Source organism: Hemitrygon akajei, chromosome 12 (assembly GCF_048418815.1).
Source record: "Hemitrygon akajei chromosome 12, sHemAka1.3, whole genome shotgun sequence".
Taxonomy (NCBI): Eukaryota; Metazoa; Chordata; class Chondrichthyes; order Myliobatiformes; family Dasyatidae; genus Hemitrygon; species Hemitrygon akajei.
The window spans coordinates 56478650-56491882 of NC_133135.1; the positions used below are offsets into that span (position 1 = coordinate 56478650).

A 13233-nucleotide genomic window follows, 5' to 3' on the forward strand; every position below is an offset into this window, starting at 1 on the left:
ACACTAATCCTCATTAAAGAGCCAGAGTTGGAAAGGGTGAGCAGCTTCAAGTTCCCGGCTGTCAACATCTCAGAAGATCTATCCTGGGCCCAACTAATTGAAGCAATCTTGAAGAAGGCATGCCAGTGATTGTACTACATTAGGGGTTTAAGAAAATATGATATGTCACCAAAGACTCTTGTAAATCTTGGTGGATTTATGATGGAGGGTATTCTGCTTGGTTGTATCATTAGAGGCTCCAATGTGCAGCAGAAGAGAGGGCCAGAGGAGGTTGTAGACACATACAACTCCATCTTGAGCACCACTCTCTCCACCACTGAGGACATCTTCAAAATGCTACTCGAGGAGGTTCATTAAGGAACGTTTCCAGGTCACATCCTCTTCTCATAACTACAATCAAGGAAGAGGTACAGGAGCTTGAAGACACACTTGCCAGCTACATTGGGAACAGCTACATTGCCTCCACAATTAGAATTCTGAACGGTCCACGAACAGCATACTATTCCTCTTTCACACTAGTTATTTATTTATAACATAGTCCTTTTTATGTCTTGCCTTGTACTGCTACCACAAAAGAAAACAGATTTCACTCATATGTCAGTGATTCCCTTCTGTTACTCCCTTCTCAGCTACTGCCTTACCTATTGAGTTTTTCCGGGACTTTTTCATCTAATTTTGAATTGCAAAAATTATAGAATTCTCTCTGTCAATTGAGGCTACATTGTGTGGTAATGACAATGAAATTACTTATTAGGTGAGCAGGGAAATTATTAAAATCACAGTACTTTTTCAACTCAGTAACTTCCAATTTGCTTTTGAGACATGGATGAGACAGTCATTCCCATTCTTCCTCGCCTCAAGGTATTGAAAGTTAACCACATAATTTATAAACTTATGACAGCTTTTTTCAGAGAGACATACAGAATGGAAACAGACTCATTAGCTCAACAAACCACGCCATAAGACACCTATTCAAGCTAATCTCATTTGCCCACATTTGGCCCAAATCCTTCTGATCCTTTCCTTTCAGTGTACCATTTTAAAAAAGTTATCATCATATCTGCCTCAAACACTCCTTCTGGCAGCTCATTCTATATACATACCATTCTCTGTGTAAAAATATGGCTCCCCTCAGGTTCTTTTCCCCCTCACATTAAACCTATAGGCTCTCTGGTTCTTGATTTCCCAACCATGGGGAAGAGACTAAGTCCAGTCACCTCCTCATCATTTTATACACTTCTCTCAAGTGACACCTTAGGCCGTTATGCTCTGTGTAAAATGTCCTAACCTGTTCAAATTATCCTTATAACTCTGTTCCTCAAGTTCTGGTAATATCTTTGCAAACCTTTTCTGCACTCCTTCCAGTTTAATAGCATCTTTCCTTCAGCACGGCAACCGAAACTGTACACAATACTCCAAATGCAGCCTCACCAGCGAGATACAATCATCACATGAGCTCCCAACTTCTATAGTGCTTTAGCCAAAGAAGGCCAGCGTGCCAAAAACCTTCTTCACCACCCTATCTACTTGCAATACCACTTTTAGGGAATCATATACCTGAACTCCAACATCCCTCTGTCCTACAACATACCCTTGGGCCCTACTATTTACTATGGAAGTCCTATATTGACTTGACTTGCATGCATCACCTTGCACATATCTGAATTAAAATCCATTTGTTATTCCTTGGCCTACTTACCTAACTAATCAAGATTCTGCTGTAATTTTTAATAACCTTATTTTTTGTCCACTATGCCACCTACTTTAGTGTTGTCTGCATCCTTACTAACCATGTCCTGTGCCTTCTTAAACAGATTGTTGATATAGATGAGAAACAAAAACTGGCCAAGCACTGACCTCTGAGACACACCACTTGTCACGAGCCTTCAGTCAAAGAAACAAATTTCCACCATTATCCTAACATCAAACCAATTGAGTATCCAGTTAGTCGGCTCTCCCTGGATTCCATGCGATCTAAACTTCTAGATCAGCCTAAGGCCTTAATGGTCTGAATAGATGGACATCCAGTTAGAGAATAAATGAGGAGGAATTTCATTAGCCAGAAGGTAGTGAGTCTGTTGAATTCATTGTCACGGATGGTGGTGTGGAGGGCAAGTCACTGAGTATACTTAAAGTGGAGATTGATAGGTTCTTGATTTGTCAGGGTTCTTGATTTGAAGATTACGGGGAGGAGGCAGAAGAATGGGGTAATAAATCAGTTGTGATGGAATGGTGATGCAGACTCTATTTGCCGAGTGTCCCAATTCTGCTCCAATATCTTATGGGCTTATGATCTAAACTTGGGTTGCTTTCTCTGGGACAGCGAAGGTTGAGGGGAGATCTGAAAAAGGTTTATAAGATTATGAGAGGCACAGAGAGGGTAGATAGCCAGTATATTTTTTGCAGGGTTGAAATGTCTAATACCAGAGGGCATGCATTTGAAGCGAGGTGGGTAATTTCAAAGGATATGTGAGGGGCAGGTCTTTTTGTATGCAGAGAGAGGTGGGTACCTGGGATTATGATAGAGGTAGACACATTAAGGGCATTTAGATAGGCACAGGAATATGAAGAACATGGAAGGATATTGTGAAGACACAAGGGATTACTTTAGCTGACCATTTGATTACTAATTTAATTGGTTTGGCACAACATTGTGGGCTGTAGGTCCTGTTCCTCTGTTGTACCGTTCTGTGTTTTAAACCCTGTCTTTCCATATGTATCTTATCCCTCACAATCCTCTCCAGTAACTTACCTATCACGGATGTTAGGGTTACAGGTCTAGTGCTCCCATGTTTCTCTTTGCAGTCCTTAAATAAACACACAGTTGCAGTCCTGCAGTCTACCAGCACCTCACCCATGGGTAATGATGATGCAAGTATCTTGGCTGGGACTCCTCGAAGTTCTCTAGCCTCCCACAATGTTCTTGGATAGACATGGCCAGACCCCAGAGAATCTACCTTCATATGTTTTAATATGTTCAGCACTTCACCAATGCATCACCATTTACTTTCCCTAGTTCTGAAGCCTTTATGTGTTTCTCCATAGTAAAAACAGAGGAGAAATATTAATTGAGAACCTTGCCCATTTGTGGCTCCACACATAGGTGTCCAGTTCAGGCCCTATTCTCCCTATTTATTCTTTTTCCCCTTAATATACTTACAACATCTCTTCGTATTCTCTTTAATCTTCTCTGCCAAAGCTATCTTACGCCCTTCTTACACTCATTCTTGAGTATAGTTCTGGATCAAGAATACTCATTCTTGAACATTGAGGTGATTCTAGATGCCTATACTCTTCCAGGGATTCTTTTGATTCCAGATGATTGTACCTGACCCATGCCTTCTTCTTTTTCCTGGCCCAGGCTCACTATTTCTTGTCATTTAGGGTCTCTAGTCCTTCACTCTAACAAGTGGACCTGAACTCTTGTTATCTCACTTTTAAAATCCTCCCAGTTGCTAGAGGTTCCTTTTGGCTGCGAATAGTCTATTCCAATCAATCTTTGGAAGTTCCTGTCTAATACAATCAAAATTTGCCTTGCTGGATCTACATCTTGAAACTGCGGACCAGTTCTATCCTTCATCATAACTATTTTATAACTAACAGATCTATGGTCAAAGTTCCCGAAATGCTCTCCCCATCTTCCCCCATCACTTTAGTCACTTGCCATCCCCAATTACCCCAGAACAGGTTGAGCTTTGCCTTCTCTCTAGTATAGCCCTCTCTATATTGCCTGAGGAAACTATACAGAGTTCCTCCTGAAACACTCCTGAAAGAGATTAATTAATTACTGAAATTTTTACTTTAATACAGCAGCTTTTAGTACAGTTATGTTCTAGTATTAACACACACATTCCCAAGTGGTTTTAATGCCACAATATGTCATTAACTGGTGCTCTGGGTTGCTAGCTCAATACCACAACTGTGTGGCTACTTAGCACAATACCAGCATTTCCAGATAGCATTTTGAACACATATTTGTAGACACGTGGAATTGAAAAAAGTGTTGATTCGAGAAATCAGTATTTTTCAGATACAGTGGAAGATAACTGAGTGATTACAGTGTATCATAATCTTCAAATCAACCTCTATTCCCATTGCTTTATTTGATCAGGAGGTTACATTAATATTAAATTCAAGGGATACTAATCTAAAACTGCATCTGATGCCATTTTAACAGGGCACATTTAACATGCTCACAGACTAAAGAATCACAGTAAGCATCATGTTCTTAGAAATCCTGACCATTTATATCAGCCCTTAACCTTGAATTTGTTAGTTCCGTTTGTTCTCAGAGATCTTACATGCAGAAATGTGGGGTGGGGAAGGCAGTGTGGTTAATGTAAAATTAACTGTGTTTATTAGCAGCTCATACCACACTTCAGTCCTGAAGAAGGGTCTCGGCCTGAAACGCCGAGAATTTATTTACTTTCACAGATGCTGCCTGACCTGCTGAGTTCCTCCAGCATTTTGTCTGTATTGTTTTTCATTCCACACTTATTCAGTGAAGAACAAAAGATATATCATTTGCTTTTCTTATTTTGTTTTGAAGGCATCATACTCTTATGCTCCAACCCATATCTTCTATGTACAATCTAAATTAAATGGCTCACAGACCATTTTTTTTAACCAGTTAAAAAAAATAATCCAACTTTTAGAGTCTTGAGGTAAGACACAGAACTTGGTGTCTATTTAAGCAGTGTCATTGAATAGCCACAATCTGGGGAAAGTACGATTTGAAACCAGTGGAGTTTTCTTCCAGGTGTAGTAGACAATCCACAAGTTCATCTGGGAGTAGAGTTTGTTCTTGAAGTAAGCTCTCGGTTGCATATATCCCACGATGTTCACTAAGTGGGAAGTGAGTCTCTTCTCTCTTAAGCAAGTACTTTAAAGGTTCTGGTGCCCCTGTAAGGCCTGAGCTCAAATCAATGCTTGTATCCACAATGGTGGAAATATCTGCTACTCTGTGAAACACTGGAATGTTGAAGCCCTTGTATTCCTCATTTTGAGCAATCTCATCCTTGCGAATCAATTGGTCTTCATTATGTGATAAAGTTGCCACCTGACACACAGAGCTTTGAGGCTTGTAGCCAATTTCAACTTCCTCATTTATTTGACACGGATTAGAATTTTGCACTTCTGGAGTATCCAATATATGACTCTTAAAAGCTCCTTGGTCTATTTCGTGATTCAAATTTTCATTAACGTTCTGGATTGAGTTTCTGTTGCTTTTTGGTAGCAAAGCTTCCTGCACCTCTGTTATTGGTGGATCATTGTACATCCGATGTATTGGAGAGCGTGGAAAGGGATATTCATCTTTCTTCTACAATGGAAATAAATGCAAAACTGTATGAAATTCAAACAAGGTATCAACAGTCTTTCAAAGAATTGATGAATAAGATTACAAACTCTTTGCCATAGCTTGTGTCTGAGTTAGATCTTATTATTAAGTAATTAGCTATATTTTTCACTTCAAATAACATAACTTCAGTGATTTCACTTTCACTTCTGAAGTTTAGGCAAAATGAAGATGATTTCAAATAAATAACTAGCACTGGTAGTTAATCCCTGGACAAGCCTACGTATAGCAAAATTGCTTTGAATTGGATCAGTCAATGCACACTTTGCAATACAGTGTCCAAGATGTATGTTAAATTGACCTCAAATTCGTTAAAAGCATTTCCCTATTTTTCTGCTATTTGCACACTGGCATCTACATGGAGATGTTTGTGGCTGTAGCATGCTGTGATCAGAACCTATCTTCGAGAGATTCTGAGCATCTTGGCAGATGGAGCTCTGGAAATGATTCATAGGGGGCTCATTGTTATCCAGTCCTTAAGAGTAAAGCACTTCCAAGGCACATTTATTTTAATTAAATTCAATGTGTTCTGGGATTGAAAGGCTTATCACATGAGGAGTGTTTGATGGCTCTGGGCCTGCACTCACTGGAATTCAGAAGAGTGAGGAGGGATCTCATCTCAACCTATTGAATGTCGCAAGAATGTAAGGAAAATGGAGGGATATGGACATTGTGTAGGCACAAGAGATTATTTTAGTTGGACAAACAGTTGGTCCTCCAACAGTTTCCAAACCTGTTGTTGAGCGGGATGGCCATAGGGGTACCCTGCTCTTGCTATTTAACCCCTTTCCCATCCTGTCTCTCACCCAATTTCCTGCGTGCTGCACACTAGGTGTAACTACCTCTCTATATGTCCTATCTATCACCCCCTCAGCCTACCAAATAATCCAGAGTGCATCCAGTTCCAGCTCCAACTGAATGCACTTCTTGTAGGTGGAGTCACCGAGAACACTGGAGGTCTCCCTGCCTTCTCACATCCTGCAAAAGGAGCATTCCACTATGCTGCCTGGCACCTCCAGTGTTGAGAAATGAGCAACTATAAAGAAGGAAAAACAATAAACTGTGAGGGAGAAAAAAGATTCTACCTGATACTTTTTTGTGCCATCTCCCATTCAGGGCTCTCCTCGCTGAAGCCTCAAAGAGCTAAAGACTCAAAACGTGCAAGCTCAACTGTTTTTAAAGTTGCCAATTTTCTACTAAGTAAATGGCTAAGATCTGTTGTGTCAGAAAAGTCTTTGCCCTGAGAAGTATTTAACTCTATAAAAATTCATGAGTACTTTGGAACATTTATTAGGGTCAGAGAGTTGTTGAAAACTGCAGCACAGAAACAGGTCCATCAGCCCATACCATTCATGCTGAACCATTTAAATTGCCTAGTCAATTTGAGCCACACCTTGACCACAGCCCTTCATACACCTGCCATCCATGTGCCCATGTAAACTTCCCTTACATGTTGAAATTGAAATCACATCCACTACTTGCATTGGCAGCTCATTCCACACTCTCACAACCCTCTGACTGAAAAGTTTCCCCTCACATTCCCATTAAAGATATCACCTTTCTCACTTAACCCATGACCTCTATTTGTACTCTCACCCTACCTCAGTGGAAAAGCCTGCTTGCATTTACCCCGTCTATATCCCTCATAGTTTTCTATACCTCTATCAAATCTCCCCTTAATCTTCTCCAGGGAATTAAGTTATAATCTATTAAATCTTTCCTTATTATTCACGTCCTCCAGTCCTGGCAACATCCTTGTAAATTATTTTTGTACTCTTTTAATCTTATTTACATCTTTCCTGTGGATTGGTGACCAAATCTGCACACAATTCACCAAACTAGGCCTCACCAACATCTTATACAACTTCAATATAACATCCCAACTCCTGTCCTTCAATCTATGAAGGGCAATGTACCAAAAGTTTTCATTAGGACCCTGTCTACTTGTGACACCATTTTTAATGAATTATGGATCTGTATTCTCAGATTCCCTTATTCTACCACACTCCTCATGCCCTACCATTCACCGTGTAGGATCTGCTCTAGTTGGTCCTGCCAAAGTGCAACACCTCACATTTGTCTGCATTAAATTCCATCTGACATTTTTCAGCCCATTTTTCCAGCTTGCCCTGATCTTGCTGCAAGCTTTGGTAGTCTTCTTTGCTGTCCACTACACCTCCAGATTTGGTGTCATCCACAGATTTGCTGATCCAATTAACCACATTATAAGACATAAGACAATAAGATATAAGAGCCATTCAGCCCATCGAGTCATCTCTGCCATTCAAGCATGGTCTGATCCAATTCTTCCAGTCATCCCCACTCCCCTGCCTTCTCCTCATACCCTTTGATGCCCGGGCTAATCAAGAACCTATCTATCTCTGCCTTAAATACACCCAATGACTTGGCCTCCACAGCTGCTCGTGGCAACAAATTCCACAGGTTTACCACCCGCTGACTAAAGTAATTTCTCCGCATCTCTGTTCTAAATGGACGACCTTCAATCCTGAAATCGTGCATCTTGACCTAGACTCTCCTACCATGGAAATAACTTTGCCATAACTAATCAGTTCAAGCTTTTTAACATTCAGAATGTTTCTATGAGATCCCCCCTCATTCTCCTGAACTCCAAGGAATACAGCCCAAGAGCTGCCAGATGTTCCTCATACAGTAACCCTTTCATTCCTGGAATCATTCTTGTGGATCTTCTCTGAACCCTCTCCAATGTCAGTATATCCTTTCTAAAATAAGGAGCCTAAAACTGCACATAATACTGAAACTGTGGTTTCACGAGTGCCTTATAGAGCCTCAACATCACATCCCTGCTCTTATATTCTGTCCCTCTAGGAATGAATGACAATATTGCATTCACCTTCTGCACCACCGACTCAACCTGGAGGTTAACCTTTAGGGTATCCTGCACAAGGACTCCCAAGTCCCTTTGCATCTCTGCACTTTGAATTCTCTCCCCACCTACTGTTTATTTCTTCCATCAAAGTGCATGACCATACACTTTCCAACATTGTATTTCATTTACCATTTCTTTGCCCTTTTCCGTAAACTATTTAAGTCTCTCTGCAGGCTCTCTGTTTCCTCAATACTACCCACTCCTCCACCTACTTTGTATCATTGGCAAATTTAGCCACAAATCCATTACTCCCATAGCCCAAATCATTAACATACATTGTAAAAAGCAATGGTCCCAACACTGACCCCTGTGGGCCTCATGTGCAGCACCTTGTCAAAGGCCTTCTGAAAATCCAAGTACAACACATCTACTGCATCTCCTTGGTCTACCCTGCTTGTAATTTCCTCAAAAAATTGCAGTAGGTTAGTCAGACAGGATTTACCTTTCAGGAAACTGATGGCTTTGGCCTATGTTGTCATGTGCCTCCAGGTACTCCATAATCTCAGGTCATTGATATAGATGACAAACAAGAAAGGACCCAGCATCGATCCTGCAGCACTCCACTAGTCATAGGCCTCCAATCAGAGAAGCAAACATCTACTACCACTCTCTGGATTCTCGTGCAAAGCCAGTGTCTAATCCAATTTACTACCTCATCTTGAATGCTGAGTAACTGAACCTTCTTGACCAACTTCCCACGCAGGATCTTCTCAAATGCCTTGCTAACGTCCGTGTAGACACCATCCACTGCTTTGTCTTCATCAATTTCCCTGATAAATTTCTTGAACAACTCCGTAAGATTGATTCGACATAACTTACCATACACAAAGCCAGACTGACTATCCTTAATCATTCTCAGTTTATCTCAAGTACCTATATATCTCATCTCTTTGAACATCTTCCAATAACTTTATCACTACTGATGTCAGGCTCACTGGCCTATCATTTCTTAATTTATTCTTAGAGCCCTTCCTAAATAGCAGAACAGTATTAGATATCCTCCAGTCCTCTGGTACCTCACCTGTCCCTAAGGATGATTTAAGTATCTCTGCTAAGGTGCCCCTGAAATTTCCACAGGGTCTGAGGGAACATCTTGTCAGGCCCTGGAGATTTGTCCACCCTAATTTGCCTCAAGACAGCAAACAATACCTTCTCTGCCATCTGTATAGGGTTCACAAAGTTGGTGTTGTTCTGCCTCACTTCTATAGACTCCGTGTCCATTTCCTGACACAGAGTAAAAATCCTTTCAAGATGTTCTCCATCTCCTTTGGCTCCACACATAGATTACCATTCTGATCTTCTAGAGGACCAATTTTGTCCCTTGCAATCCTTTTTTGCTTAACATATCTCTAGAAGCCCATAGGATTCTTCTTCACCTTGTCTGCTTGAGGAGCCCCATGCCTTCTTTTACCCCTCCTGATTTCTATCTTAAGTGTTTTCTTACATTTCTTACACTCCTCAGATACTCATTTGTTCCAACCTGCCTATACCTGCTAAGCACATCCTTTTTCTTTCTTAACCAGGGCCTCAAAATATCTTGAAAACCAAGGCCTACTAAACCTTTTATCTTTAACTCCGACAGACACATACAAGCATTGTACTCTCAAAATTTTACTTTTGAAGACCTTTCTCTTACCAAGTACACCTTTGCCAGAAAACAACTTGTCCCAATCCTCACTTGCCAGATCCTTTCTGATACCATCAAAATTGGCCTTTCTCCAAGTTAGAATTTCAATTCGCAGACCAGACCTATCCTTTTCCATAATTACTTTGAAACTAATGGCATTATGATTACCAGATACAAAGTGTTCCCCTACACATACTTCTGTCACCTGCCTTGTCTCATTCCCTAATTGATCTAGAATCACACTCTCTCTCCCGTTGGGACATCTATGTTGTGATTAAGGTAACTTTCCAGAATGCATATGACAAACTCGATCCTATCTAGTTCTTTTATATTATGGGAGTTCAGACAATATGTGGAAAGTTAAAAATCACCTACAACCTTATGTTTCTTTGTAACAGTCTGCAATCTCTCTACAAGTTTGTTTCTCTAAATCCAGAAGACTGTTGGGCCATCGATAATATAGACCTTTCTCACTCCTCATTTCCACCCATAAAACTTCACTAGACAACTTCTTCAGTCTGCCCTGATTGAGCACTGCCATGACATTTTCGTTGACTAGTAACGCCACAGCTCACCTTTTAATCCCTCCTGCTTTATCACATCTAAAACGACGGAACCCCAAAATACTGAGCAGCCAATCCCGCCCCTCCTGCAACCAAGTCTCACTAATGGCTACAATATCATAATTCTATGTGTTGATCCATGCTCCGAGCTCATCTGCCTTTCCTACAATACATCTTGCATTGAAATATTCACAACTCAGAACATTAGTCCCCCCCTTGCTCTACCTTTTGCTTCCTGACCTTGTTAAAAATATCTGTCTCCACAATCTCTCCACTATCAGTTCTGGCACTCTGGTTCCCAACCCCTGCAACTCGAATTTAAACCAATCCCACCCACACCCTATTTAGTACCAGCAAAGCTTCCTGCTAGGATATTTGTCCCCCTCCAGTTAAGGTGCAAACCATCCCTTTTGTACAGGTACCACCTTCCATGGAAGAGAGCCCAATGGTAAATAAAATCTGAAGCCCTCACGCCTGCACCAACTCATTAGTCATGTGTTTCTTCCTGTTTCTCATCTCTGTAGCATGTGGCATGGATAGCAATCTTAAGATCACAGCCCTGGATGTCCTGTCTTTTAACTTAGCACTTAACTACCTGAACTCTGCAAAACCTCATTAGTTGTCCTACCCATGTCATTGGTACTGACATGAACCATGACCTCTGGCTGCTCACCCTCCCACTTAAGATTGGTACTGGGTCTGTTGTTATTTGTCATATATATTTCAATGATTTGGATGATAATGTCATTAACTGGATCAACAAATTTGCAGATGGCACCAAGATATGGGGTGCAGTGGACAGCAAAGGAGACTATCAAAGCTTGCAGTGGGATCGGGACCAGTTGGAAAAATGGGCTAAAAATGGCAGATGGAATTTAATGCAGACAAGTGCAAAGGGTTGCACCTCAGTAGGACCAACCAGGGTAGGTTTTACACACTGAATAGTAGGGGACTGGGGAGTGTGGTAGAACAAAAGGATTTGGGAATACAGGTCCATAATCCATTGAAAGATGCGTCACAAGTAGACAGGGTTATAAAGAAAGCTTTTTGGCACATTGGCCTTCATAAATGAAAGTAGATGAGATAGAATGTTATGTTGAAGTTGTATTAGATGTTGGTGAGGCCTAATTTGAAATGATGTGTGCCGTTTTGGTCACTAGCCTACAGGAAAGATGTAAATAAGGTTGAAAGAGTACAGAGAAAATTTACAAGGATGTTGCTGGAGTGGAGGAGCTGAGTTGTAAGGAAAGATTGAATAGGTTAGGACTTTATTGGATCTTAGAAGACTGAGGGGAGAGTTGACAGAGGTACACAGAATTATGAGGGGTATAGATAGGGTAAACGCAAGCAGGCTTTTTCCATTGAGATTGGGTGGAAGTACAATTAGAGGTCATGGGTTAAGGGTGAAAGGTGAAAAGTTTAATCTGAAATTGAGGGGAAGCTTCTTCACTCAAGAGGGTTGTAAGAGTGTGGAATTAGCTGCCAGCGTAAGTGGTGCATGTGAGCTCAATTCCAACACTCAAGAGAAGTTTGGATAGGTATCTGGACAACAGTGGTATGGAGGGCTAAGGTCCAGGTGCAGGTCGATTGGAGTAGGCAGTTTAAATGGTTTGGCATAGACTAGCTGGGCTGAAGGGCCTATTTCTTTGCTGTACTTTTCTAAACCCTCTGACTAAGTAATTGCACACATACTGCGGTAAGAGTATTGAGAATATTTTTTGTCATAAATGGAGTACAAGCGTAAGTTATTGAACAATGTAGAAAAGAAATGATTTGTGTTCAGTTTCTTTTCACAACTATTTAGCATGCTGTTTGATGGAATGGGAAGATAAACATAACAAGTTGCGTTTTGCAATCATTGTTTGCAGCATCAGGTTTCATTTTCCCCTAAGACTTTATCATTTGTTCATTCTGTGTAAGTGTGAATAATTATGAGGCAACCAAGGTTGCCTGCATTGAGTTGCTAAATTAAGCATTTCATGAGAAACATTTTAATGCAGAAAATATTATACACAGTGATAATGCAAACTCTTAAGTTCTAAATGTGTTTTTCATCCCAGTAGAATTGAATGCAATTAACATCATTCATCTCTTGAGTTAAGTTACCTGCATTCTTAAAGACAGAAAGTTAACACAGAAGCAATAAGCATTTAGAAATTAGATTAATAAACAATAGGATTAAAATGGTTAGACAGGAGAAATTATAGAACATAGAGCAATACAGCACAGGGACAGGCTCTTTGGCCCACAATGCTGAGCTGAACTAAAGAATTTAGTGATCAAAAGTTGAGGTGGTTGAGTATTGTGGTGCCAAGGAATGTGGTGTCGGATGAGTGGGATGAAGGATGATAGGGTCAGTGGGAATGGGACAAAGAGCACACATCAGGGTCAGTAGTCATGACTTCTTCTGACTAGATAGAGCAGACATGGAGAGGATATTTCCTGTAGAGGAAGTTATCAGGAAAGTTGGTGAAAGCATGTTGTCTATATAGACTTTAGCCAGGCATTTGAAAAAGTTCCTTGTTTGGAGATTGGTCAAGAGGGTTAAGTCACTCAGCATTCAAAATGATGTTGTAAATTGGATTAGATATTGGCTTTGTGGGAGAAGCCAGAGGGTGTAAGTAGATGTGTGCCCCTCTGACTGGAAGCCTGTGACTAGTGGTGTGCTGCAGGGATCGGTGCTGGGTCCCTTGTTGGTTGTCGTCTATGTCAATGATCTCGATGATAATGATTTTATGCAGTTTTGCTCACGTACTTACAGGAAAAGATGTAAATAAGA

The 13233-nt window shown here is 40.8% G+C and overlaps 1 protein-coding gene across 1 annotated transcript in view; it reads right to left on the reverse strand.

Moving 5' to 3' along the window:
• Nucleotides 1–3857: 3857 nt before the first annotated feature.
• LOC140736584 (interleukin-12 receptor subunit beta-2-like) overlaps nucleotides 3858–13233 on the reverse strand; it is a 90393-nt gene continuing 81017 nt past the window's right edge. Inside the window, exon 14 of the mRNA XM_073062403.1 lies at nucleotides 3858–5320. Within this exon, the coding sequence (XP_072918504.1) occupies nucleotides 4700–5320 (621 nt within the window). The 3' untranslated portion in view covers nucleotides 3858–4699. The remainder of the gene's footprint in view (nucleotides 5321–13233) is intronic.